Here is a 25,865-nt window from a genome sequence, read left to right as displayed (position 1 = left end):
GGACAGCGCCCAGGCCCAGAGTTCAGGCCCCATGACTGGACTCCCCCCCTCCCCCAAAAAAAGCAATAAGTAGAGCTGTGGCTCAAGTGGGAGAGTACCAGACTTGAGTAAAAAAGCTCAGGGAATGCCCTGAGTTCAAGCCCTAGGACTGGCACACATGGACACAAAAAATTACCTCCTAAGCCGGGCACCGGTGGGCTCACGCCTGTAATCCCAGCTACTCAGGAGGCTGAGATCTGAGGATCGAGGTTCAAAGCCAGCCCGGGCAGGAGAGACCGTGAGACTCCTAGCTTCAATAAACCACTAGAAAACCGGAAGTGGCGCTGTGGCTCAAGTGGTAGAGCGCTCGCCTTGAGCTGAAGAGCTGAGGGACAGCACCCAGGCCCAGAGTTCAAGCCCCATGACAGACAAAAAAAAAAAAAAATTACCTCCTAGGTCTGGTGAGACACACCAGAGCCAGCCTGGGCAGTTAACAAGACTCTATCTCAAAAACCAAACAAAAATAGACTAGGGACGTGGCTCAAGCAGTAGAATGCTCGCCTAGCAAGTGTAAGGTCCTGGGTTGGAGTTCCTGCACTGCAAACCAACCCACCGCAAGGAGACGGGGTGCCAGCAGGCACGTGTGTGAGTGGGTCACCTGGTACATGCTGAGCCAGGAACCAGCGAGCTGAGGAACGGGTGAGCCATGGAGGAAGCAACGGAGGAACTGATGAGAGTCACGAAAGCACGAAGGCCTGAGCTCAGGCAGGAGGAAGGAATGACCCAACAGGAGCTTGCACAGCACGCACTCAGTGAGTTCCTCTGGAGGCCACCGCTGGTCTCCACTGGTGCCCCGTCTCTGCAGAAGTCCTCCTACGTATCCATCCGCTCAATACCTCACTTGCAAAAATGCCTTAGTTTAGCAACTGGTCATTACCCCCCCCCCACCATTCGACAGCTAATGAGGGCTGAGACCCTTAGCTGCCCCCTTCCCCCTCTCCCCCCCTCGCCTGCTCAACCCCTCCCCGCACACCAGGCTGGCTGCAGGCGCCCGTAGGACTGGCTCAGAGGGGAGCAGCTGCAGGCGGGGCGGGCGGGGAGGGAAGGCTGTGGGTGACACCCCTGCTGCCCTGCCCTGCCCTGCCCTGCCCTGCCCGTGGACCTGGGCCCAGCTGCATCTAGTCACGGCTCTGTGATGCCGGCGTGCCTCTGTGGCTCTTACACAGCCCTTGCACTCGGCCTGGGCCTCACGCGCACGTGCCCTCACAGACTCCATGGAGTGGAGGCTGGTCTGTCTTCCTTACCTGAGATCCTGGGCTCCTGCTCCCGGCTTGGGTCGTGAGCAGAGGCCCTGCCGTGTGCTGCGCCGGGGAGGGGAAGATGCTGCCTCTGTGGTCACAGATGCTGTCTTTTTTGGGGGGTGGGGTGGGGGAGAGTTGGTCGGTTGTGGGGCCTGAACTCTGGGCCTGGGCGCTATCCCTCAGCTCTTCAGCTCAAGGAGAGTGTTCTAACCACTTGAGCCACAGTGCCACTTCCGGTTTTCTGGTGGTTTCCTGCCGGGCTGGCTTTGAACCTGGATCCTCAGATCCTCAGTAGCTGTCTTGAGGGCAGGAGCCATGCCAGCTTTCCTCCGGGCAGGGCCAGAGCAGGGGCAGAGGAGCTGGGCGCCTGCTTGGTGCAGGGTCTGGGAGGGACGAGCAGCAGCTGCGTGCCCGGTGGTAGACGGGAGATGGGCTCGGGGCGGCCTTCAGGCCAGGCTGCATTGGGCGGCAGCTCAACCAACCCCCACGTGGGAGGAGGGCGCAACTGCTCCCCATCAGCCGCCGGCCCCGCAGGTGCCCCCATTTCTGCAGAGCCTGCTGGCCCCTTGGGTAGGGGGTCTCTGGATGGGCGCCCACTGCCCCTGGAGTCCCACAGTGGAGGGCGCACAGTGTGGCGATGCGCCCTGCATCCACTTGGTCTAAGGGGCCTCAGGGGTGAGGCAGGGAAAGCCATAGGGCAGAGGCAGGGGCTGCTGGCTCCCACTGCTTTCTGGCCCTGGGCAGGTAGGAGCCAGGTCCAGTCCAGTACTGCAGGCCAGAGCCTCGGCCTGGTCATCCTGTGGGGCCCTCAGCCCTGCAGTCCCACCCACCACCCTGTCCCAGCCCAGGGAAAAAAGAGAAGGCAGGTGACACAATACTAAGAAACAATGACATTTTACTTATTAAAAACAAAACTGAACCGAAGCGCAGCTGCGGGCATGCGGACAGCAGCGTCCTGAGCAGGAGGGAAGCCCCAGCCCCGCCGTGGGGGGAGATGGCCCCGACACCCATCCCCGGGCAGGCGTCCACTTCCGCCCGGTGTCTGTGCCGCAGCGTCACCTGGCGTTCAGCGGCCGCCGGTGCCGCTCCAGCAGCTCCTCCAGGTGGTCAGCCCTCTTCACTGCGGCCTGCGGCACACGCCAGGGTCAGGCCTGGGCGGCCCCCGCCGTGGCGGGCTGGGAGCAGGGCGCGGGCACACACCCACCTCGTGCTGTCTCCGGAGACTGTTCACCGCCTCCTCCTTCTTGGCCAGGGCAGCCTTCACCCTGTGGCAGCACAGCGGGGCTTCGGCTGGGCCCAGCCAGCCCGAGGCCGCGCACCACCACCACCATCCCCAGGGGGCCAGAGCCCAGGGCAGTGGCGGAGGCCCATGCGGGGTCACGCTGCAGGGTGGGGCCCTGCCTGCCCGTCTGGGGCACACACAGGACACAATACAAGGACTCCACCCAGATCTCTTTCCCGAGGGCCACGGAGGCCCACATGGCGGCCTCCTCAGATCCAACTGACTTGGTGCTCCCTGGGCAAGCGCAGAGCCAGCCCTCGGGGACCGGGGAGCCAGCTCAGCCTTGCCAGGAACAAGTCTGGAACCCACACCAGACACCACCCACGGGCCCGCTGTGTGATGGGAAGGAAGGACCCGGCCCCCCTCTCTGCACCCTCCACCCCTCCCCGGGCTCCAGCCACCCACCTCCGGTGCACCTCGTCCAGCTCCAGCTGCTGACGGGCTCGCAGCTCAGCCAGCTCTGCCCTGACCTGCTGCTTCTCCTCCTCCGAGGCCGCCAGCCGGTCAGCAAACTCCTGGCGGACCACCTGGGTGAGGTTGTTGCGCTCACCTGAGAGCTGAGCGTTCACCTGGTGGCAGAAGGGACGGTGAACGGGCCAGAGGGCAGGGCCAACACCGTGGTGGGCTCTGGGCAGGGGAGGGGCCGGGGCCGTACGGCCTGTGCTTCCTCCAGCTCCTTCTCCTTCTTCCGCACCAGGGCCTGCAGCCGCTCCTTCTCCCCCTCGGCCTCCACCAGCCGCCCTTTCAGCTCCGAGCACCGCTCCTGAAGCTTCCGCTCCGACTTCTCCAGCTCTGAGAGCTCAGTCTCATACTTGTCCCGCACGCGCTTGACCCTGGTGGGCGAGGGGCAGAACAGCCCCTGCGTGGTGAGCTGAGCCCTTGGTGCTGCGGCCCAGCCCCCCTCCCCTGGGGCTGCGGCCCGGCCCCCCCCTCCTCTGGGGCTGGACCGCTCCCCTGCGCGTGTGCACGATGGCTGGGGGGCAGGGGGAGCTCACCGGCTCTCCGCTGCCCTCTCGCTCTCCTCCTTGGCCAGTGTCATGTCGGCCTCTAGCCGATGGATGACCAGCTCGATCTCCTGGTCTCGGCCCTTCCGGAGCTCCTCCTTCAGCTCTCGTTCCCGGTTCAGCTGCCAAGCTTCCTGTGGGGACACACAGCGTGGGGTGCAAATGGGGAAACTGAGGACACAGGCAGCCACATGGGCTCCTGGGAAGGAGGGGTCTCTGCCCTGAGCCCCAGAGAGACGCACAGATCTGAAGGGACAAAGGCGGTGTGCCCAGCCCCAGCCTTCCAGGCAGTCTTCAGAACCTGGTTTGGGCACAGGGGCATGAGGTGACCTGTGGGCAGGGAGGGCCCCAGCCAGGTCATTAGCATGGCGCTAGATAAGCAGACGGCACTGTCTGGGTCTGGAACTAGCCCGACTGCTTCATCAGCCAAGGACGGGCATCATGGGCCTCTTGGACATGGTTTGAAAATTCCCAAGGGAGACAGCAGCAGCCCAGGCAGCGGTCCCTCACAACGTCTGCCCCGATCTCCGGCACAGCCCTGTGCCCTCCTCTTCCCAACTCTACCCTTCTCAGAGCCTTGCGGCTCGTGGCTTGAGCCAAAGCAGCCCCCGGAGGCCCCGGACTTGGAGCCCACCCTCGCGCGGCCCTACCTCCTTCTTGGCGCAGCTGGCCACCCACGCTTGTCTCTCTACCTCCAGTTGGTCCTTCAGGGCCTTCAGCTCCATCTGTAGGGGACAGGGCGTGAGCTGCCCCACCCCACCCCAGGCCCTACCCAAGTGTGGCCAAGGGAGCTGGGGCCAGGCAGAGCAGTGGCCCATTCTGGAGGAAACGCAGGGGGCGGGAGGGGGGGACCTGGTGCTGCTGCTCCTGCTCCTGCTGGCCCTTCTCAAACTCAGCCCGCAGAGCTCTGGTCAGTGCCGCACTTCTCTCCTCCAGCTGCTGCCGCAGCTCCTCCATTTCCGTCCGCTGCCTGTGGGCCAGCCGAGGGTCAGCGGGCCCGGGGTGGGCATGCGGGGCACTGCGTATGTGCATGTGGGGGACAGTAACCCCAGGCGGCACCTGGCTGCCTGCTGGCCCAGCCGCTCCCGCTCCTCGGCCACCTCGCTGTACAGCCGGCGCCGCTGCTGCTCCAGGGCTCGCTGCTCCTGCTCCAGGTGCTGCTCAAACCTGGGGATGACGGAGACAGTGCCCGACGCTCGGCTGTGGCGCAGGGCCAGCCATCGCCGCTGCCACCCTCCCCACAGCACTCAGCCCCCAGTGCCCAGGCCGGCCAGGCCACGGCGACCCTCACGCCAGCTGCTGCCTCCCCAGCCTAGTGCCCAGTGTCTGCACTTGGCCCCACCTTCCAGCATCGCCCCAACACCTGCCAGAGACCGCCCCACTCCACCTGGGCTAGCCCTGCCACAACACCTGCCAGAGACCGCTGCACTCCACCTGGGCTAGCCCTGCCCCAACACCTGCCACAGCGCCCGCTCTACTTCACCTGGGCTAGCCCGGCCCACCCCTGCCGACAGGGCACTGCCCCGGGGACACTGCCATACAAGGGGGTGTCCAGTGGTCATTGGCCCCTGGCCCCCAGTCCCAGGGTTTGAAGGCACAGCCCAGTACCCCCACAATGGTGCTGGGCTGAGCTCCCCTCCGAGACTGAGGGAAAGAAGGAATGCGCTGTCCCCAGCAGTGTGCGGTTCTCCGTGCTGCTGCCACTCCAAGTCTAGACGGCTAAGGATAGCCACAAGCCACAAGGAGGAAGTCCTGGCATGGGCCCAGTGGTGGGACACACCACAGCCTCCCATGTGCCCCCAAAGCTGGGCAGAGACCCTGACACGGCCAGAAGGAGGCATCAAAGCAGCCGAGAGCTCTGCCCCATCTGCCCGGCCCTCCCCACCCCGGCCGATACCCACCGCTGCTGGGCGCGGGCCCGCTCCTGCTGACCCAGCGCCTCCTTCTCCTGCTCCAAATGCTCCCGCAGCTCCTCCGCCTGGCGCAGGTGGCGCTGGGCGGCCTGCTCCTCGCGCCGCAGCAGCTCGGCCTCGTGCAGGTCCCTCAGCTTCCTCACCTCCTGCTTGTGCTTGGCGATCAGCTTCTGGATCTCGGGTTCCAGGCCTGGGGGGACCGGCCCAAAGCCCAGCTGCGCCTGTGTTCGTGTGGAGACTCCCCCAGCCCCACCCAGACACCCTGCCCTGGTGCCACCCGGTAGGGGCGTCAAGGACCCCGGGGGTCAGTGGACCGGAACCACCACCAGCCAAGGCACTGAGAGGCCCCAGTCCCCCCTCCCCACCCCTGCTCCCACCTCTGCGGCCCAGAAGCCCCCAGCTGGGGTGGGGTCGGCGGCTGAGGCGGAGCCTCGCTCAGGAAGGTTTGGGCACAGTGGCACAGTGCATGCTCCCGCCCTCTCCACAGCGCCCAGGCGCGCAGGAGGCCCCACCTCGCACGGTGATCTCCTTGATCTTTTTGGTTTTTTCATTGATCCACTTCTCCCTGCGCACCTTCTCCGTGGCGCTCATGAGTTCTTTGAGCTTCTTAATCTCCTAGGAGCAAGAGCACAGGTGTGAGTGAGGAGGCCCCTGCTCCTTGCGTACGCAGCTTCGGCTCCAGAGAGCTTTCAGCCTCCTAGAGGCCAAGGTCACACGGAAGGGTGAGAGTCTAGCTCACTGCCTGAGACCCCTGGGGACCCAGCCTGCAGGGGTCCAGCCCCAAGAGGGGCGCCCAGCCTGACACCAGCAACACCAGCAACAGCCCTGGTTTCCCAAGTGGCTGCAGTCCTCAGCTCCAGGTACTGGGCAGGGGAGGGAGGGCCTTAAACAGTGCTGGACACCCCCGCCCAGGGTCTGGCCTCCATCTCTGGTCAGAGGCAGGCTCGAGACTGACAGGTCCATGCTGGTGGGATGCATAGAAGGCAGATGAACTGCTGACCTGCCTTTTCCCCCGCTGTGGGTCCACAGCCCTGCCCCGTTGTAAGGGGCAGGTGACCCCACATGAGGCTCACGATGGCCTGGCTCTGCTGGACACCTGGATGCACCTCGGGAGAGGAGGAGCAGGAGAGGACACCGGGGAGGCCCCACCTGCGTCTTCGGGCCCTAAGGTGGGCTGAGGACCCCAGTCCTGCCTGGTCCTGGGGTCTCCTGCCTGGCTGTGCGGGAAGCACAACGCCCAGCGGGCGCCTCACCAGCTCGTGCTGCTCCTGCATCTGCGCCACACGCTCCCGGCACCGCTGGTCGCCCTGCCTCAGCTCTGCCACCACCGCCTCGCACTTCTCGCTCAGCACCTTCTTGTCTTCGATCAGCTGTGGCAGCAGAGGGAGGGGGGGCTTTAGAGCCCCCCAACCCAACACGAGGCCCTCCCAGGGCCATCCCATTTGGGCAGGAACCCCAACACGAGGCCCTCCGGGGGCACACCCTGCCTGGGTCTGTGGCTGGACCCTGAGGCCAGCAGGAAGCCTGAGCGCTCATGGGCACAGGTTCCCGCCTGAGTGCGTGTGGGCACAGGGCTCCAGGGGCCATGTGGCCTCGGCCCCTGTGGTGACACCACCAAGATCCTCCTCGGATGAGAATCACTTGGTCACCCACAGCCACCTGGCCTGCAGGAGTCCACCGCCTGCCAGGGGTAGGGAGAGCCGGCTGCAAGCCCCGTCTGAGGGCCGCAGGCCAGACACCAGGATTGGACTGACCTGGGCTACCAGTAGCCACCAGAAGCCAAACTCCAGGCCAAGTGTTCTCTGTGGACTGACCAGGGGGCCTGTGAGGCCCAGGCAGTTTAGAAACTTCCACCATTCTTACTGGGGGAGCCCAGGCTGCCAGCAGGCCAGGAGTGGCTTCCCTTGGCACAGATGGCCACATATAGCTCAGGGAAGGTTCGGAATGGGTTCCCAGCGAGCCGCCTGCTGGGCCAGCCAGCGGCAGAACCCAAGGGACCTGCTGGCCAAGCTCTATGCACTGCCATGGTCGGCCTCACGGGGCCAGCGGTGGCTGGCGGCCCTGTGCACCACCCTGCAGGCAGCACTGTGTAAAGCGGGACAACACAGTGTGGAAGACCCTGGCGCTGGAAGTCGGCGTGATGCGTGCCAAGTATGAAGCTGGCCCCTGGTCCCCAATGCCCATGGCCCCCATGGAGCTCAGGAGTCACCTGGTCGATGAAGGACAGGTGTCGCTGGATGGTGGCCTCGTAGTGCTCCTTCTGCTGCCGCAGCTGCCGGCTCAGCTCCTTCTCGGTCTCCTTGACCCTCCGGAGGGTGAGGTCCCGCTGCTGGGCCTGCGCAGGGCACACACGGGAGGGCGGCACTGGCACTGGGATCTCACCGGAGGCCCAGGGCCAAGACAGCCTTGGGGACAACGTGGCGGCCCAGGCCGCGCGGGCTCGGTGCTGGCAGGGCACCCGCCAGGCTGATGGTGTTAACGGTGCCATTTCCCTCACCAGCGCTCTCTGCAGCAGCAGCAGGGCCTGCTTCTTCTCCTCCACCTCCAGCTTCAGCCGCATGATGGAGACGCTCCCCTCTGAGGCTAGCTCCGAGCGGCCCCGCCCCGCCTCCTGTGTCCGGCCCTGAGGACACGGGACACGGCGAGGCTCAGGGAGGCAGCCCACACCGACTGCCTGCCTGGTGGAGGTGGCTGCCTGCCCTCCGGTGACACTCAGCACATTTGGTCAGACGTGAGGCATGCTGGGTAGTGGACAGGTCACCCCAACGGAGACCACTTGTATCATTCAGTGCTGGAGGAGGACAGTGCCTCCATTACCAGCACAGACCTCCAAAAACATCATGTCTGCCTATCTAACAGAACCAGTGATCATTCCACAAGGCCCGGTCACAGCCGCTCTGCCAGGGTTAACAGGCAGGACCCAGCTTGGAAGACACCAGGGCTGGCCCACGATGCCAGGACCATCAACCTGGGCAGCTTATGGAGACCCTGAGGTGAGCATCCAGACAGGAGTCTGGGTCGGGACAAGCTGGCCCTGCCCGAGCCCAGAGTAGAGCTGGAGCTTCAGAGACCTGGCAAGAGACCTCTCCCCACTGAGGGCCTGGCACGTGGCACCTCCCGCCTGGGACCAGCAGGGCCTGGCATGTGGCACCTCCCGTTGGGGGGCTGGCCGGTCCTGTGTGGACGCCTCCATCTCCTCCAGGAAGCTCATGATGCTCTGCAGCTTGGCCTCGGAGAGCAGCACCCCATCCTCCAGCGGGGCGGGGGGCGCGCTGAGTTTCCCGAATTTCTCCAGGTTGTCAGCAGTCAGGGAGCTGGCATCCTCCTCCTGCAGGTGTAAGAAGTTGAAGGTAAAGCAGAGGAATTAGATCCAAGACCTTAAGAAACCACTGGAAGATACCAAAGGGACGTTCAAGAACTCTTGAGTTCTGTCCAAAAAAAAAGTAAAAATCAAAGCTCTAAATTATAGGGATAGATGAGGAAGAAGAAAGTAAAACTAACGGCACTGAGAACCTATTCAGTGAAATAAATGCCAATTTCCCCAACCTCAAGAAACAGATTGTCATCGGTTTGTGGTGGAGCGGGCGGGAGAGGGCAGCTAGGGACAGGCCTTCTCCAGGGGCTTCGGGCTCCACTGTCAGGGGGCATGCACCACGGTCACCTCAGGGAGGGACAGGCCAGGTCAGTGCCCTCTCTGGCCCTTGCCAGGGTCTTAATTAAAATGAGGAGTGAGGTGCCCAGTTACCTCGTCAATCCAGGAGTATTTGTCCTTGTGGTAGGGCTTGGGGCGGGGCAGCGGCTCAGGCTCTTCCTCCAGCAGCCTCAGTGTGTCCAGCAGCTCATCCAACGTGGCCCTGGGCTTGGCCCTGCTCCTGGAGGGGCCCACAGGCCCTGCGCCCTCAGGGAGCATGTCTGGGGAGTGGACATCCTGAAGCACACAGGCAGAGAGGGAGAGCCACAAAGCTGCTGCTGGCAGAGAGCGGTCTCCACGCACAAGGCCAGCCATGGCAACGCAGGGCTCGGCCTTTCTCAATCGCTCATGGCAGCTGCCTGAGCCCGGCCAAGTGCATGGAAGCATCTTGGGATGCCTGTGGAACTCCTGGTCCAGCCAGCAGTGAGACCAGGCCCTCAGGCTGCCCGTGTGGTCAGTGTCCTGCCTCTGGCCTGAGTGGCCAGGGCACGGAGCCCCACCTTGGCAGGCGTGAAAACCTGGCAGGATACCAGAGCTGTGGTGAGACGCCCCGCCCTCCCCCAGCCCCAGCCCCCATCAGAGGCAGAGCCCTCTGGGACCCCATGGCCAAGGAGGGGACAGGACAAAGGCCTGCCAGACCCACCTCTGGGGCTAACGTGTCTTGGGCGGGATGGGACACTGGTGACGCCCAGGCCTGTGGCTTGTCCTCCGGAGACAGCCGGGGCTCTGGAGAAGAGTCAGGGGGGGAGGCGGGCGGGGAGGGGTCTCTGGGGGCTGCTGGGCACACACTGGTACCTACAGGACAAAACAGGGTGTCACCCACCCAGGGCTTTGCCCTGAGTCTGGAAGAGCCCAGGAGGAAGTCGTGGGCATACAGGTGGGTACAACTCCGTAGTCCTGGGTGCGAGGTGGGGCAGAGGGGGGCCCTGAGCTCTGGGCCTCTACTCTGGGTGCCAAGGCCAGGACTGCATGTCAAGGCCTGGGCTCTCTCAAGGCCCCCCCCTACCAGAACCGGGAAGTCTGCGGACGGGGAACCTAGGCCCCAGACCCATGGGTGGAAGCTGCCCCCGGCCATGCTGGACCCTCAGGACCAGGCTGGGTGGGCCGAGAGCTGCTCACCAGCGTTGTTGGCCTTGAGGACCTGGCACGCGCTGCCTGGCATGGGGGGTGGCTCCTGTGTGGGCCACGGCTGCCCCAGCGCCCGGGCCTCCCGGTGGTCCTTGGGCCCTCCACACTCAGCCTCTCCTGACTTTTGGGCTCGCTTCTGCTGCAGTTCCTGCCAGCACAGAAAAGGCTGGGTCCCAGGCCTTGGGAAAGCCAGCTACCCAGGGCCCCAATGTCCCGGGGCATCACAGTCAGACTCAGGGCCGCCCGGGGCTGCCGGGTCCTGCTCAGGCACCTGAATGGCTGCGCGCCTGGCCTGGCGCGCCTTCTCCTCCCGCGCCTTCTTCCTCGCCACCTCCTTCTGCCGGTGCAGGTCTAGGAAGCTCCTGTTGCTTGGCTGCTGCCGCTGCTCCTGCCAAGAAAGCTGAAGCTCTGGGGTCTACAGACCTGTATGACGGACAGCGCCCCTGGACCGAGCCAGGTGTCCCCAGAAGAGCCTGCTGAGCCCCAGCCCCAGGTGGTGGAGGCGGCACTGCAGGGGAGACATCTCTGCACCAGGGCTGGGAGCCTGCTATTCCTCCTGATGCCTGAGACCTGGCAGGTCCCTAGGGACAGGCGGGGGACGGGGTGGGGGGTTGTGGCACAGGCGGGGTGTGCACCTATAGGGAATTCAAGGTCTCATTTCTACTGTCCTAGCAACTCCACCTGGACATGGCCAGGCCCCAGGGACTCTGACCCCAACCTCAGGGGGAGGGGGGGCTGGGGCGGGGGAAACTGAGGCAGCTCACACCCTCATACTGACCTCTCGTTTAGAGGCCAGCAGGTGCTCAAGGCTTGTGGCTCCTGCTTGGCGCCGCTGCACCTGGTGGCGGTACCAGCGCTGGATGGTGACGGCGGCCTGGTTTACCTGGAGGATAAACCTGCCCCAGAGAACAGGACTCAGGCCCAGGTCGGCTTGGTGTCCCCTGACCCCAGGCACCTGCAGGAACTTGCACGCCAGCGTCCAGACAAGCAGAGGGAAGCTGGTGGCAGCTGGACAGCCACTCTCCTCAGCCCTTCTGTGTCGGCGCTGCTAACACCCCACACCTCCCATGGGAGGCGCTGCCAGGGAGCATCTGTCTGCTCACATCTGGTGGCCTTCAAAGCACAAACAACCCAGGTGCCCACAGGCTGGCAGCAGTGTGCTGCCTGGGAACCAAGGGCAGCCCCGGGGCCGGCCAGCAGAGCACCATGGCTAGAGCTAGCCCAGAAAAGGGGAGACCTGAGATAAGCAACTAGGCCAGGGCAAGGGACGGGGTGGACAGAGGGGCCAGGGGCTCCTGGGGGTGCCGAATCTGTGGACACCACTGCACACATTCATAAACAGGTGCATTTTACTATCAGAATTACACCCAATGAAGCTGAGTAAACAAGAAAACATCAGCCCTGGCGGGTGTGGCCACCACAAAGTCACCCACAGAGGACCTGCGATGCCCATGCCCACGGCAGGGGGGCATCGTGCTGCAGGGGGGCCTGTCCTGCCCCAGAGGCCCGTCGCCTGGGCACCGCCTGGGCATGGACAGGGGAGGCTCTGGCCTCACCGCGGGTGGCTGGCTGAAGCTGGCGGGAGGCGCCCGCCCCGGCAGCAGCCCCTGTGCCCCGGGCTCCTCTCAAGGACACAGCCTGGGGTCTTTTGTTCCTCTCAGCTTTGCATTCTTTCTCTCAATGTGTCTTAATCACCAGTTTCACTGAGGTATAACTTCCACACTAAAATTCACCCATTTTAAGCATATAATTAAAGACTTTTTTTTAGCAAATTTACAGAGCTCTGTGCACAGACTAGTTCTAGAATGTTCCCATCAGCATCAAAGAGCAACTCTGCAGTCTGGCTCCCTTTCTGCCTTTTCTCCCTGTGCTTCTCACGTGGGGTCTCTCTGGCTTCACTGAGACACAGTACAGGGAAGCTCCCGCCAGGGGCGTCTCGTCTCCCACGTCACGCACCTCTCGGCCTCCTCCTCCGTCACCTCCTTCCGCCTGAGCAGCCCGGTGGCGCTGCGGGCCTCCTGGACACCACCCGAGTTATTCTTCCGGGGCTCTGAGAAGCTGCTGCCCTCACCAGCCTCACTGGCCGCCGCTTTGATGATGTTGCTGACACAGAAGGGGAGGAGCTGCGCTCACCACCAGGGACGGCTCTGCCCATGCGCCACGCTGGAGGCCCCGGGCCTGTGCGAGCAGCCCCTCCACCCACTGCGCGGTTGCCAGGGCCACCCATCACGAGGTGCTGATCCTAGGTCAGTGCTTTTAATTTTTTCAATCTGGTGGTTCTCAGATGCCACTCAAGCACAGAGTGGAGGACAGGGACTCGGCGGTCTCCCTGGCTCCCTGATGCCTTCCATGCCTGGGGGGTCTGGATGTGGCTTCTCGGCAGGGCACTGCCCTGGGCTTCAGTCCTGGCCTTGCTGGGTCTGCTTCCTGCCTCCCGCCCAGGCAGAGCCCAGCCGGCACCCAGGGCCAGGTCCCACCCCCAGGTCCTGTGGCCCTTGGGCAGGGTGTGTGGACTCACTTGAGGGAGGGGGCTGTCTGGTTGGAGCTCTTGAGGGGGGGCGGCCTCTCCGAGGGGGCGTAGCGGTTATGCACCATGGTGGTGACGCAGTTGCCTACGGTCCCCTTGTTGCTTCTGCCAGAGACAGGTGAGGACGAGGATGGAGCGCAGCACGGGCCTGGCGCAGAGCCTGTCTCTGCACTGTGACGCCAGCCACGCACCCTGTCCCTCACAGCTCGGGGCCAAGCCCGGCTTGAGGCAGGGGCCCTTTCCTGGGCCCGTGGAGGGGCCTGCAGCCCGTCGGTGGTTGTGGCCGAGGCTCTCTAGCACCCGGCCTGGCCGGGCCTCCCAGCCGTGCTCTGGGATCTGTCATGTCCTTGGCAAGCTGGGCTCCCAGCACCCAGTGCAGGCCCAGCCTTGGGGTGGACTCGGGGATCCCAGGTGGCACGGTCCCCTCCAGGCACCTGGAGCCTCGAAGCTCAACCTCCACGATTCTTGCTTGGAAAGCATATGCTACTGTGGGGGCCCCACAGCCTGAAGCCCTGGGAAAAGACAGCCACTCCTTCCTGCCTGCCCCGCTCCTGACCTGGCCACGACAGACAGCAATGCAGGTTCTGGTGCTCAGCCTCCCAGCCCCCGCGGGGCTGCTCTACCTGTTGTTGGCAGTGAAGTTGGGTGCCAGGATGCTTTCTTTCCTCCGTGGGCCTGCCGGGGACCTAGAACCTGGGCCGCTGGCTGGCAAGGTGAGGCTCCTGGGCTGGTCATCCTGTGAGTCCCAGACACCCGAGCCCTGATCACTTGCCACTCACCCAACAGCAGGCCCTTGTCAGGCAGCCCCCACTCCTTCAGGTGCCCCCCTCCCCAACAGCCCCACCCTGCAGCCCCCTTTCCCATAGCTTCTCCCACCAGCAAATGAACATGTAGTGACCACCAGGACTAGGGGCCGCTGCGCGCGCCCGCTTACCAGAACATTCCACGTGGCCCCCTGCTCGCCACACGCCTTGCTGCCCACCCTCCTCTCACTGGTGCTGCCCTCAAAGAGTGCCAGGAAGTCGGTGGGCTCTGCTGACCTGTCCAAGGGAGGGCAACTAAGTCAAGTGAAGGGAAAGTGAGCCATGTTTTAAAGGGGGGTGGTGGTGACCCCATCAAGTGATTCTCATCCCAGCCCAGTTTAAAACATTATTTCTAGCCAGGCGCCAGTAGCTCACCCCTGTCATCCTAGCTACTCAGGAGGCTGAGATCTGAGGATCAAGGTTCAAAGCCAGCCCGGGCAGGTCTCCAATGAACCACCAGAAAACTGGAAATGGTGCTGTGGCTCAAGTGATAGAGCACTTGCCTTGAGCTGAAGAGCTGAGGGACAGCGCTCAGGCCCAGGCCCATAGTTCAGGCCCCACGACCAAAAACAACAACAACAACAAATATTTCTTAGCTCTGACAAATGAACCGGGCAGGGCTGCCTTGGTGGAGGGTCCACCCTTGTGGACAGAGCCACAGGGCCTGCAGCTCAGAGGGACCGAGCAAGCACTGCTGGTGACGGGCCACCCTGGGTGTCCCAATGTCAACCTGCTCGGAGGCGAGACCACGTGCCAGGCAGCCCGGCAGGAAGCCCGGCCATGTGGAAGCATGTTACTGGCTATGAACACGAGGAACACCACACGCCACACCACGGGAGCTCACAAGTGGGATGTACTGTCCAAGGACAGGCATGGAAGCCTCAGCACAGAGGCTACAACCTGAAGGCCACATGCACGCAATCCCAGCTTCAGCAAATGCAAAACAGGCAAACCCATAGCGGGCTGGGGAGGAGACGGGTGACTCAACAAATATGGGGAGACCAGAGGCTTCTAATTTTTTTTTCTTTACTTATTCTTGCTAGTCCTGGGGGCTAGAACTCCCGTAAGTCCTTTTGCTCAAGGCTAGCACTCCACCACTTGAGCCTCATCACCACTCCTGGCTTTTTCTATGATGAATGGGAGATAAAAGGTCTCATGGACTTTCCTGTCCAGACTGGCTTTGAACTGTGATCCTCAGGTCTCAGCCTCCTGAGCAGCTAGGACTGCAGGCATGAGCCCCCGCCCCCTGGTGAAGTTTCTGATTTTGATTGTGGTGACAGTTACAGAGCTGTGGGTGTACTGAGGATGACTGAGCTACGGGTGTACTGAGGATGACTGAGCTGTGAGTGTACTGAGGATCACTGGGCTGTGGGTCTACTGAGGATGACTGAGCTGTGAGTGTACTGAGGATCACTGGGCTGTGAGTGTACTGAGGATCACTGGGCTGTGAGTGTACTGAGGATCACTGGGCTGTGGGTGGACTGAGGATGACTGAGCTGTTGGTGTACTGAGGATCACAGCTGTTGGTGTACTGAGGATCACAGCTGTGGGTGTACGGAGGATCACTGAGCTGTAGGTGTACTGAGGATCACTGGGCTGTGGGTGTACTGAGGATCACTGGGCTGTGAGTGTACTGAGGATCAGTGTGCTGTGGGTGGACTGAGGATGACTGAGCTGTGAGTGTACTGAGGATCACTGGGCTGTGGGTGTACTGAGGATCACTGAGCTGTGGGTGTACTGAGGATGACTGAGCTGTGGGTCTACTGAGTGAGGATGACTGAGCTGTGGGTGTACTGAGGATGACTGAGCTGTGAGTGTACTGAGGATCACTGGGCTGTGGGTCTACTGAGGATCACAGCTGTGAGTGTACTGAGGATGACTGAGCTGTTGGTGTACTGAGGATCACAGCTGTTGGTGTACTGAGGATCACTGGGCTGTGGGTGTACTGAGGATCACAGCTGTGGGTGTACTGAGGATCACAGCTGTGGGTGTACTGAGGATCACTGAGCTTTAGGTGTACTGAGGATCACTGAGCTGTAGGTGTACTGAGGATCACTGTGCTGTGGGTGTACTGAGGATCACTGGGCTGTGAGTGTACTGAGGATCAGTGTGCTGTGGGTGGACTGAGGATGACTGAGCTGTGAGTGTACTGAGTGGGCTGTGGGTGTACTGAGGATCAGGCTGTGGGTCTACTGAGGATCACAGCTGTGGGTGTACTGAGGATGACTGAGCTGTGAGTGTACTGAGGATCACTGGGCTGTGGGTGTACTGAGGATGACTGAGCTTTAGGTGTACTGAGGATGACTGAGCTGTGAGTGTACTGAGGATCACTGGGCTGTGGGTCTACTGAGGATCACAGCTGTGGGTGTACTGAGGATCACTGGGCTGTGAGTGTACTGAGGATCAGTGTGCTGTGGGTGGACTGAGGATGACTGAGCTGTGGGTGTACTGAGGATGACTGAGCTGTGAGTGTACTGAGGATCACTGGGCTGTGGGTGTACTGAGGATGACTGAGCTGTGGGTGTACTGAGGATGACTGTGCTGTGGGTGGACTGAGGATGACTGAGCTGTGGGTGTACTGAGGATCACTGGGCTGTGGGTGTACTGAGGATCACTGGGCTGTGGGTGTACTGAGGATGACTGAGCTGCAGGGGTACTGAGGATCACAGCTGTGGGTGTACTGAGGATCACTGGGCTGTGGGTGTACTGAGGATCACTGTGCTGTGGGTGTACTGAGGATGACTGAGCTGTGGGTATACTGAGGATCAGTGAGCTGTGGGTGTACTGAGGATCACAGCTGTGGGTGTACTGAGGATCACTGGGCTGTGGGTGTACTGAGGATCACTGAGCTGTGGGTGTACTGAGGATCACTGTGCTGTGGGTGGACTGAGGATGACTGAGCTGTTGGTGTACTGAGGATCACTGGGCTGTGGGTGTACTGAGGATCACTGTGCTGTGGGTGGACTGAGGATGACTGAGCTGTTGGTGTACTGAGGATCACAGCTGTTGGTGTACTGAGGATCACTGGGCTGTGGGTGTACTGAGGGTCACAGCTGTGGGTGTACTGAGGATCACTGAGCTGTAGGTGTACTGAGGATCACTGAGCTGTGAGTGTACTGAGGATCACTGTGCTGTGGGTGTACTGAGGATGACTGGGCTGTGGGTGTACTGAGGATGACTGTGCTGTGGGTGTACTGAGGATGACTGTGCTGTGGGTGTACTGAGGATGACTGTGCTGTGGGTGTACTGAGGATCACTGTGCTGTGGGTGTACTGAGGATCACTAAGCTGTGAGTGTACTGAGGATGACTGAGCTGTGGGTGTACTGAGGATCACTGTGCTGTGGGTGTACTGAGGATCACTGAGCTGTGAGTGTACTGAGGATGACTGAGCTGTGGGTGGACTGAGGATGACTGAGCTGTGGGTGGACTGAGGCTCATTGGGCTTTGGTGGACTGAGGCTCACTGTGATGTGGGTGTACTGAGGATCACAGCTGTGAGTGTACTGAGGATCACTGATCTAGGCTTGAGGTGAGGATCAGAGGTGGAGTGCTTGTCCAGCATGCAGTAGGCCTTGGGTTCTATAAATTTTAAATCAATTTTAAACTGTACTTTTTAACTATCTCTATAAGGCAATTATACCAAAATACAAACAAGAGGCTTAGAATGTGGCTTAGTGGTAGAGTGCTTACCTAGCTTGCATGAATCCTTGGGTTCAATTCCCCAGTGCCACATAAATAGAAAAAAGCTGGTAGTGGCTGTGTGGCTCAAGTGGTAGAGTACTACCTTGAGCAAAAAGACTCAAGCACAGAACCCAGGCCCTGAGTTCAAGGCCCAGGACTGGCAAAAAAAAAAAGCAAACAAAACACAACTGGCACCCCTTTCCAGATAAAATGCTTGGGGCTGGGCTCAGACCACAATCCTCCTATGCCTCCTACTGAGATTACAGATCCTTGGCAATATGTCTGGCTCATCTGCCAAGATGGGGGTCTCACTCGCTTTTTACCCAGGCTCATCGCAAACTGTCATCCCCCTGACCTACGCCTCCTGAGTGGCCACAGCACGTGGCAATACCTTCCATCATTTCCTGGTGCCAGGGTTCGAGCAGTTCTCAGATGCCACTCGAGCACAGAGTGGAGGTCAGGGACTCGGTGGTCTCCCTGGCTCCCCGACGCCTTCCATGCCTGGGGGCTCTGGATGTGGCTTCCTCTGCAGGGCACCGCCCTGGCTTGAGTCCTGCCCTTGCTGACCCTCACACTTGGAGGCAGGTGTTCTATCCCTTGAGCCACGCCACAAGTTCCTTAGTTAACTTTGCAGTGGGGTTTCACTTCAGGCCTGGGCTGTGGTCCTACCTGTTTCCTAGTGCTACTGGGCTGACAGGCACGTTGTCACTGCGCCCAGCCACAGCAGTCCCCTATGGCTATGATAACAGATCCACGCCATCAATCACAGCAGTCCCGTGACTATGAAAACTGACCCATGTACCAGACGCAGCGTGGCCCTGTAGCTATCATGGATCCACACCACCAGCCCAGTGCTCCCTGTGGCACTCACGCACACACTCAGCACTAGGGCCCCAGGAAGGCTCCCTCCTCCTGTTGGTGAGGACGGGCAGACCCCCAGGGAGGACTCTGAACTGCCACGATGCTGACACCTCTCCAACACTGGGTTAATACTGAAGGTAGGTAGAAAGGCTGAAGACCAGTGGGCCTCTAGCAGCCCTGCCCACTCCACCCACCCACCTGGGATCCCAGAGGCAGCACAGGAAGTGGGGAGCTGTGGCCAGGGCTCAGGCTTCAGCATATGACAGGACAGACCGCTGTTGCTGGCTGTCCCACCCCTCCATGCACAAGAGGGCAGAGTGCCACACAAGGACAGGGCACCATGACGGTCCCCAGGCCTCACTGCTCAGCGAGGCCACTGCTCTTGGAGCTGGAAGGACTGAAGGAGGGGGGAGAGGAGCACAGGGTCACCTGGGAGAGCCAGTCCATGGCTGATTGACCTGCGTGGTGCTGTTGGATCTGCGAAGATTGTTGATGGCCCGAGAAGCTCCAGGCCCGGAGGCCTCCTACAGAAAGCAGGGAATACACCCATCAGTGCCAGAACTCAGACCCTGGTCAGCTTGCTAGGGACTGGCCAAGTCTTAGGAAGGCAGCCGAGGTCAGGGCTCAGACCTGAGAGCCTTGTCATGGTCCTGCACAAAATGGGGAGTCCCTTGGTCCTGCACGGAGGGGAGGCTAGGGAGGCAGCATGAGACCGGCTGGGAAGCATTGGTCACTGCTACGTTGTCACATGACAAGGGAGGACAGACACGGCTGCCACCACCACTCTGCATCCCAGGTGTCACTGTGGTCCCGCCTCTCACAGCATCCAGAGAACAAAGGTGAAGTGAGGCAGCTAGAGATGCAATGAGATGCCCTGAGGCTGGGCATGGAGACGCCCATCTCTAATCCTGACCTGGGAGACAGCAGCAGTATTGAGTTCCAGGCCCACCTGGGCTAACAGAGGCCCGGGTACGAGTGTTCCCAATACTTCTGTGGGGAGACGGAGCTGCACGGGACGGGGAGAGCCTGTCCCTGGAAGCAGGTCTGGGATGCAGGAGGGGCTGTGTGGCGAGGAAGGAAGGCAGCGCCGAGGAGTGTCAGCCGGCAGCAGGCTGGGGAGTAGTGCAGCCCACATTAGACAACTCTCCAAACTTTTCTGTCGCCTCTAAACATTTCCCCACACATTTTGGGGAAAGGGCTCAGAATTCTGCAGGAAACAGCCTGGAACCTCGTCAGGAGACCACTTCACCATCACCGGAACAGCCTGTGCCGCCCATGCCTACCCAGGGAGGCCTTAAGTCTCCCTGGTTTCTTTCTTTTCTTTTGGGTCTGGTCGTGGGGCCTGAACTCAGGGCCTGGGCGCTGTCCCTCAGCTCTTCAGCTCAAGGCTAGCGCTCTACCACTGAGCCACCTTCCCAGCCCGGTTTCTTTCTTTACTTTTGGTCGGTCGTGGGGGTTGAACTCTTGGCCTGGGCGCTGTCTCTCAGCTCTTCAGCTCAAGGCAAGCGCTCTACCACTTGAGCCACAGTGCCACTTGCAGTTTTATGGTGGTTTATTGGAGATAAGAGTCTCATGAAGTTTCCTGTCCTGGCTGGGTTTGAATTGCAATCCTCAGCTCTCAGCCTCCTGAGTAGCTAGGATGACAGGCATGAGCCACTGGCACCTGGCAAGACTCCTTGGTTTCTTAAAAAAAAGCAAACAAGGGGCTAGGAAGGTGGCTCGGTGTAGAGTGCTTGCCTTGTATGCATGAGGCCCTGGGTCTGATTCCTCAGCACCACATAAGCAGAAAAAGCCGGAAGTGGCGCTGTGGCTCAAGTGGTAGAGTGCTAGCCTTGAGCTGAAGAGCTGAGGGACGGCACCCAGGCCCCACAACCCACAAAAACAACCAACCAAAAAAATCTTAAACAACAACAACAAAAAAAGAGACCCTCAAAGCAAGGACAAAACAAAGGCTGGACACACACGGTCCCGTCCCAGGCCCCACAACCCACAAAACCAACCAACCAAAAAAATCTTAAACAACAACAACAACAAAAAAAGAGACCCTCAAAGCAAGGACAAAACAAAGGCTGGACACACACGGTCCCGTCCCAGGCAGCTGGTCCTAGAAGCGCTCTCTGCAGCAGAACCAGGGCCTCAAAGTCACACGAGCAGGTGTGCAGCCCACCCACGAGGACAGGCAGACGGGGCTGGCCAGCTGGCCGAGAGGCTGAGACCACCTAGTGCTCAATGCCAACACCAACAGTCTCCCTGGCTGGAGACGTTGGGCAGTGAGTCCTATGAACCCCAGATTGGACTGAGAGCGGGGAGCCCAAGGCCAGCATCCCGCTGTGGATTGGGCTGGGGGGCGGGGACAGAGCGTGGACACTGTGCAGGGACTTTGAGGGGAGTAGATCAAGGGGGGGAGCTGGGGACTGTGGGCCCCACTGTCTTTATTCCTGTGTCACAGGCCCCACCCCTGAGACAGATATGCTGGGAAAAGCATGGGAAGGGGGGACTGGGGACCCCACCAGGCAGGAGAAGCAGCAGGCACCCGTGGGAAGGAATGCCTGACAGACCCAGGATGCTTCTTACCTGGGGGTAATCTAACGGCATGACTTACGGCAAGCGTGTGGCCGTGCCGTGCCCGGGCCACGTGGACACCCACTGTGCCGTGTGCAAGCCTGGCTGAGCTCTGGCCAGACTGGCAATGCTCCCGTGCACTGTCACCCCTGGGGCTGGAAAAGCAGAGCCGTCCAGCCCAGGCTCCTGCCTGCACCGTCTCATCGGCGCCACTCCCTGCGGTAGAGTGCCCCCCCCCCCCGTCAGTCCTGGAGCTCCAGGCTGCCACCGGCTGCAGATCTGAGGGTGGCCGTGGCCATGTTCTGAGAACGAACCTGTGTGCTTCAAGCCAGGAGGCGCTGGGGGCGGGGGGCGGGTCTACAGCTGAAAGCTGTGGCTTAGCATCAAAATGGAAAGGGAGCATGGGGCAGCACGGAGCAGGATCACAGCCTGGGAAGCCTGGCTTCCGTCTATAATACAAACCGCACTTCAACAGAAAAGGAACGGTGGATGGCTCCTAAAGAGGAAAAGAACCCGACCCGCGCCCGCAGGCCTGGCTGCTCAGGAAGCTCACAGGAGGATGGCTGAGGCCTGCCTGGACAACATAGCCACACCTTCATCTTAAACAGGAAACCGTGTGGAGAGCTACTAAGCAAGGCTGGAGACTGCAGTGGAGGCTGGAGGTAGCGGCTTGAGGCGGAGGCCTAGGTAGGGCAGGGCCTGGGCTTCATCAACTCTGATGTCACTCCACTCGCTCACTGAGGCCGTGAATTCAAGACCAGCCTGGGAAGCAGGTGAGACCTCCCCCCTTCACCTCAAAAGAGGATGATGGGGGTGGGAAGAAAGATGCCAAGCGTAGGTGGCTCCTGCCTGTAATCCCAGCTACTCAGGAGGCTGAGATCTGAGCATAGAAGCCAGCTCAGACAGGAAGGCCCCATGAGATGCTTATCTCCTATTAACTCCTCCCAAAAGCTAGAAGTGGAGCTGTGGCTCAACTGGTAGAGTGCTAGCCTTGAGTTTAGGGACAGTGCTTGGGCCTGAGTTCAAGCCTCAGGACCAGCACAGAAAAAAAGAGAAGAAAAGAGTAGGTCAATCAGGCGTCTTTCCTACACACCGAGGGCGGAGGTTGGAAACCCTGCTGGCCTGTGGGGTCCGGCCTGGCCCCTCACCACGGACAGCACTGTGAAGCTGTCCACGGCTATGACCAGGGCGTGTGTGCAAGGGCAGACACGGGTGGTGCCACTGCTCAGCACTGACCAACCTATGGTCCATCCGCACAGGACTGCTACCCTACCCGGCAGCTGAGAGGCCGGCAGCAGCATGCCCCAAACAGGGCAGGATGTGACCCACAGGGGAAGGTCTGCACACACCCAGAACGTCAGGAGGGACGGGACACTGAGCAGCAGAGCAGCCACCGGCGCCGGGGGCAGGAGGGGGGTGCACCGGGGGAGGTAGGAGGGAGGCCTGCTATCCAGTGGCCATCTGCCTGACCTACTTATAGCCATGTTCACAGAATTATTGAAATGCCAAAACAAGATGGCAGCCGGCTGCCACATGAAGTGCATGGCGGCGGGGGTGGTGGGCTGTGGAGTGTGCCAGGTGGAAAAGAAGTGGTCAGAAGGTCAACAAAGTCTGGGGCCATGAACACCCAGCTTATCTGTGCACAGGGCAGAGTGCCATCAGTGAGGACAGCGTGGGGACGCAGCTGGCTCACGCCGGATACACTTGTGGTGGCATCTGCTCCACTCATGAGCTGCGCTCTTGGGATTTAAAGACCTTGCTCCTTCACGGGGAATGGAAATGGAGCGAGAAATTCAGCGACAAGGAGACCAGGAGGGCGCCAAGCCCGGGCAGGGAAGCAGGACCCTTGAGGGCTGGCACTGATGCCATGTCCCATAAGCCAGAAAACCAGCAGTGAGTACAGCTCACGGCCCAGACCGGGAACCTCAGGACAAAGGGCTGGAGATGAGGGGCAGAGTGGAACACCAGGACGCTGGCGAGGGAGAAGACCCCACATGCACCAGGAGAGAGCGCCAGCAGCCCAGGGCCAGCAAACTCTCCACAGATCAAGCGGTGGCAGGGACAGGAGAATGGAACTGCTCAGAGTAACTTCAGGCCAGGGAACAGGGCTTTGTTTTGTGAGTTGTGGGGTTTGAACACAAGGCCTAGGCTCTGTCCCTGAGCTTTTTGTTCAATGCTGGCACTCTGCTACTTCGAGCCACAGCACCCACTTCCAGTTTTCCAGTAGTTAGAGAAAAAGGGTCTCACTGAGATTCCTGCCCAGCTGGCTTTGAACTGCCATGCTCAGATCTCAGTCTTCTGAGTAGCTAGGATTATAGGCATGAGCCACCAGCGTCTTGCTCACTTTTTATTTTTATGCTGGTCCTGGAGCTTGAAATCAGGGCCTAAGCTTCTGTGCTCAAGGCCAGTGCTCTTCCACTTAAGCCACAGCTCTACCTCTGGCTATTCTGGTTTTGGAGCTAAGAATCTCACAAGCTTTCCTGCTCAGGTTGGCTTTGAACTGCAATCCTCAGATCTCAGCCTCCTGAGTAGCTAGGATTACGGGTGTGAGCCACAGGCCAGGCATCTGCCAGGTGTGCCACACAGGTGAGGCCATCTTAAAGGGAACTTCTGGAACATTCTGATTAGAAGAGATCCTGTCGGCTTCCCAGGCAGTCCTGGGAGAGGGCAGCAGCACCGTCGAGGAAATGTGGTCAATGCTTCTTGGCTTTGACTGCACATTCAGTGACAGAGCACTGGGCAGCAGGGGAGACGCCCAGCCAGTGAACCGTCTTCCCCACCCACCAGCAAGGCCAGCAACCGTCTGTGCCAGGGCATCAGCACCTGGGCCTACCCCTCCCTCCTAGAGCTTCAGAGAAAGGGATCCAGGGATCCAGGCCAGGGAGAGTGGTCAGTGACTCAAGAGCAAGACTGGGTTATGGAGGGGGCGTGGTAAGGGCCGCTGGCCTAAGTTGGTCATCCCACTGCTAGGGCAGTGGCCATGGCAAAACTGGTGACTGGTCCCATGCTTGAGGAACTTATCTGGACGCCATTCCTGCTGAGGAAGTCAGCTCCAAGTCTGTGGCCACTCCGTGGGACGCAGGAGTGGATTTCCAGGGAGAAGGGAGGGAGCCGTGGCCTCGACCCTCTGGGAAGGACGCAGCTGGCCTCCTCCCAGGTGGGAAGCTAGGTCAGCTGTGGCAGCCAAGCCAATCCTCCCGGTCTGGATATGCAGGCCAGACTCAAGCACCTGCTCCCCCAGTCTCGCCTGGAGACTGCCTGCAAGCACAGATGACACGGGTGTGTGTGTGCGTGTGTGCACATCAGTCCATGCTGGCCTCTAACCTCGGCCACTGACCTGTGAGGGACAAGCCCCAGCCCGCTTCACCTGCCCTGCAAAGGTGTGCAGAGGAAAAGCAACTCGGTCCAGCTCCAAAGCTCCCCCCATACCCACCGCGCCCACCGGTCAGCCTCCACCTTTCTCTGAGGCCACACTGCTCATCTCCCTCCTGAGGCCAATTAATTTCTCGAGGATCCAAACGAGTCCAAAGGGCAGTGGAGCAGAAGGGACAGGGCTGGGTGCTGGATGGATGCGAACTTGCCCCAGGCCGCACAACTGGCCTGACCACCTTGTAAGCTCCAGGCATGCGAGGCCCAGAGCCTTCCTGCCCCAGGATGACAAGTGCTCAGGTATGGAGCTGCATGCGGGCTCAGGGGCCACCCAGTGACAACTTTCTGGTGCCCCCCACTCACCAGCGCCCTCCTCCTGGGCTCGCTGCCCGTGGCCACGGAGATGGACCGGACGATGGGCTTGGCGGTGGAGGCGCTGCCGGGGCGCTGGGACATGGGGGGAGGGAGGCCGGTCAGACTAAGCTCCACACAGGCCGAGTTGCTGTCAGGGGTCCTGCTGACAGTCCTCGAGCCTTTCATGGTGAACGAAGTCCTGAAGGGGGTGAGAGGTGGGAAGACACCGTGAAACCATGGCACCCACCGTGCGGCAGAGCCGAGTCAGCCCAGACACCCATCCAGCACCTCCACGAGCCCTCCTGGCAGGGGAGGAGGCCCCGGCCATCCGAAGACAGCAGAAGGACCGCAGAGGCAGTGGACACAGGCCAGACCCCTAGAGGTTGGCCTGAGGAAGCAGGCAACTACACAAAGCAGCCTGTCGTGACCCACCTGTCACACCACAATTCCTCCCAGTGCTTGTGCAAGGCAGGTACGACCAGGAGTCCAGAAAGATTCACTCTCAGGATGCCTGGACTTAGCTGGCCATGGCCCCAGGATGTGACAACTTCTCTCTTGCTCCTAGGGGTACCCCATTCCTCCTTGTGTGGCCACCCTCAGACTCTTCTGCTCTGTCATCTCTTCTGTCCCCGAGTCTGAGGTTCCTCCCCCCCCCCCCCCCCCCCCCCCCCCCCCCCCCCCCGCTCCACCTGCCTCTGGTGGGGAGGAGGGGGAATAGCTTCCAGAATCCTGCACACCATAAGCCTGGCCCAGCCATCAAATGCTCAGTCCCGTTCCCTACCTGGCTCCATCCATCTCTACTCTGGGGACTTCCTGGGGAGGGCTGGGCCCATGGATGGTATTCAGGGTGATTGCTGAGCAAGTGAAAACACCAGAAATGTTCAGGCTTCAGCCTGTACTCCTACTAGCTACCTGGAGGCTGAGTTCTGAGGATCCCAGTTTGAAGTCAGCCTGGGAAGGCTGAGCCTCTTATCTCCAACTAACTGCAAAAAGCCAGAAGTGGAGCTGTGGCTCAACGTAGTGAGGCACCAGCCTTGAGTGAAAAAGCCAAAGGCCAGCACCCAGGTCCTGAGCTCAAGCCTCAGTACAAGCATCAAGAAAAAAAAAAAAAAGTGTCTATAGTCTCACTGTCACTTCGTCCAGGGGCCAAAGCCACACCGGTCACTGCCCAAGGCCAGGGGGCCCGCTGGCCCGGGAGGGCGGACTGGAACCCCGCCTCTCACCAGCCAGCTCTCCCCGCAGCACGTGCAGCTGCCAGGCCCTGGGCTGGTAAACACGGCCTCTCCATGGAAACCCCTGGGCCAGCTGCGGGAGGCCGGGAGGCCGGCCCACCCGGAGGGTTGGCGAGTCCGGCGGCCAGGCTTCGGGCGGGGTCCTGACCCGGCTGCACCCCACCTGGCCTGCAGGGCC

General features: G+C 60.9%; 1 protein-coding gene across 1 annotated transcript in view; it reads right to left on the bottom strand.

Annotated features, from left to right (window-relative positions):
- Nucleotides 1-2,158: 2,158 nt before the first annotated feature.
- Cep131 (centrosomal protein 131kDa) overlaps nucleotides 2,159-25,865 on the bottom strand; it is a 30,123-nt gene continuing 6,416 nt past the window's right edge. The window contains exons 2-26 of the mRNA XM_013037845.1: nucleotides 24,465-24,654; nucleotides 18,600-18,694; nucleotides 13,760-13,865; nucleotides 13,449-13,561; nucleotides 12,817-12,930; nucleotides 12,255-12,401; nucleotides 11,077-11,194; nucleotides 10,570-10,686; nucleotides 10,290-10,446; nucleotides 9,814-9,965; nucleotides 9,225-9,407; nucleotides 8,631-8,807; nucleotides 7,977-8,102; nucleotides 7,689-7,814; nucleotides 6,733-6,849; nucleotides 5,992-6,094; nucleotides 5,468-5,669; nucleotides 4,626-4,733; nucleotides 4,419-4,536; nucleotides 4,217-4,291; nucleotides 3,558-3,700; nucleotides 3,218-3,395; nucleotides 2,968-3,131; nucleotides 2,485-2,545; nucleotides 2,159-2,407 (exon numbers count right to left, since the gene is read on the bottom strand). Of these exons, the coding sequence (XP_012893299.1) occupies nucleotides 2,336-2,407; nucleotides 2,485-2,545; nucleotides 2,968-3,131; nucleotides 3,218-3,395; nucleotides 3,558-3,700; nucleotides 4,217-4,291; nucleotides 4,419-4,536; nucleotides 4,626-4,733; nucleotides 5,468-5,669; nucleotides 5,992-6,094; nucleotides 6,733-6,849; nucleotides 7,689-7,814; nucleotides 7,977-8,102; nucleotides 8,631-8,807; nucleotides 9,225-9,407; nucleotides 9,814-9,965; nucleotides 10,290-10,446; nucleotides 10,570-10,686; nucleotides 11,077-11,194; nucleotides 12,255-12,401; nucleotides 12,817-12,930; nucleotides 13,449-13,561; nucleotides 13,760-13,865; nucleotides 18,600-18,694; nucleotides 24,465-24,641 (3,249 nt within the window). The 5' untranslated portion in view covers nucleotides 24,642-24,654 and the 3' untranslated portion in view covers nucleotides 2,159-2,335. The remainder of the gene's footprint in view (nucleotides 2,408-2,484; nucleotides 2,546-2,967; nucleotides 3,132-3,217; nucleotides 3,396-3,557; nucleotides 3,701-4,216; nucleotides 4,292-4,418; nucleotides 4,537-4,625; nucleotides 4,734-5,467; nucleotides 5,670-5,991; nucleotides 6,095-6,732; nucleotides 6,850-7,688; nucleotides 7,815-7,976; nucleotides 8,103-8,630; nucleotides 8,808-9,224; nucleotides 9,408-9,813; nucleotides 9,966-10,289; nucleotides 10,447-10,569; nucleotides 10,687-11,076; nucleotides 11,195-12,254; nucleotides 12,402-12,816; nucleotides 12,931-13,448; nucleotides 13,562-13,759; nucleotides 13,866-18,599; nucleotides 18,695-24,464; nucleotides 24,655-25,865) is intronic.

This window comes from Dipodomys ordii, unplaced genomic scaffold, assembly GCF_000151885.1.
Source record: "Dipodomys ordii isolate 6190 unplaced genomic scaffold, Dord_2.0 Scaffold7, whole genome shotgun sequence".
Classification (NCBI taxonomy): domain Eukaryota; kingdom Metazoa; phylum Chordata; class Mammalia; order Rodentia; family Heteromyidae; genus Dipodomys; species Dipodomys ordii.
Note: the sequence above shows the minus strand (reverse complement) of the source record. Positions and strands in the feature narration are given on the sequence as shown.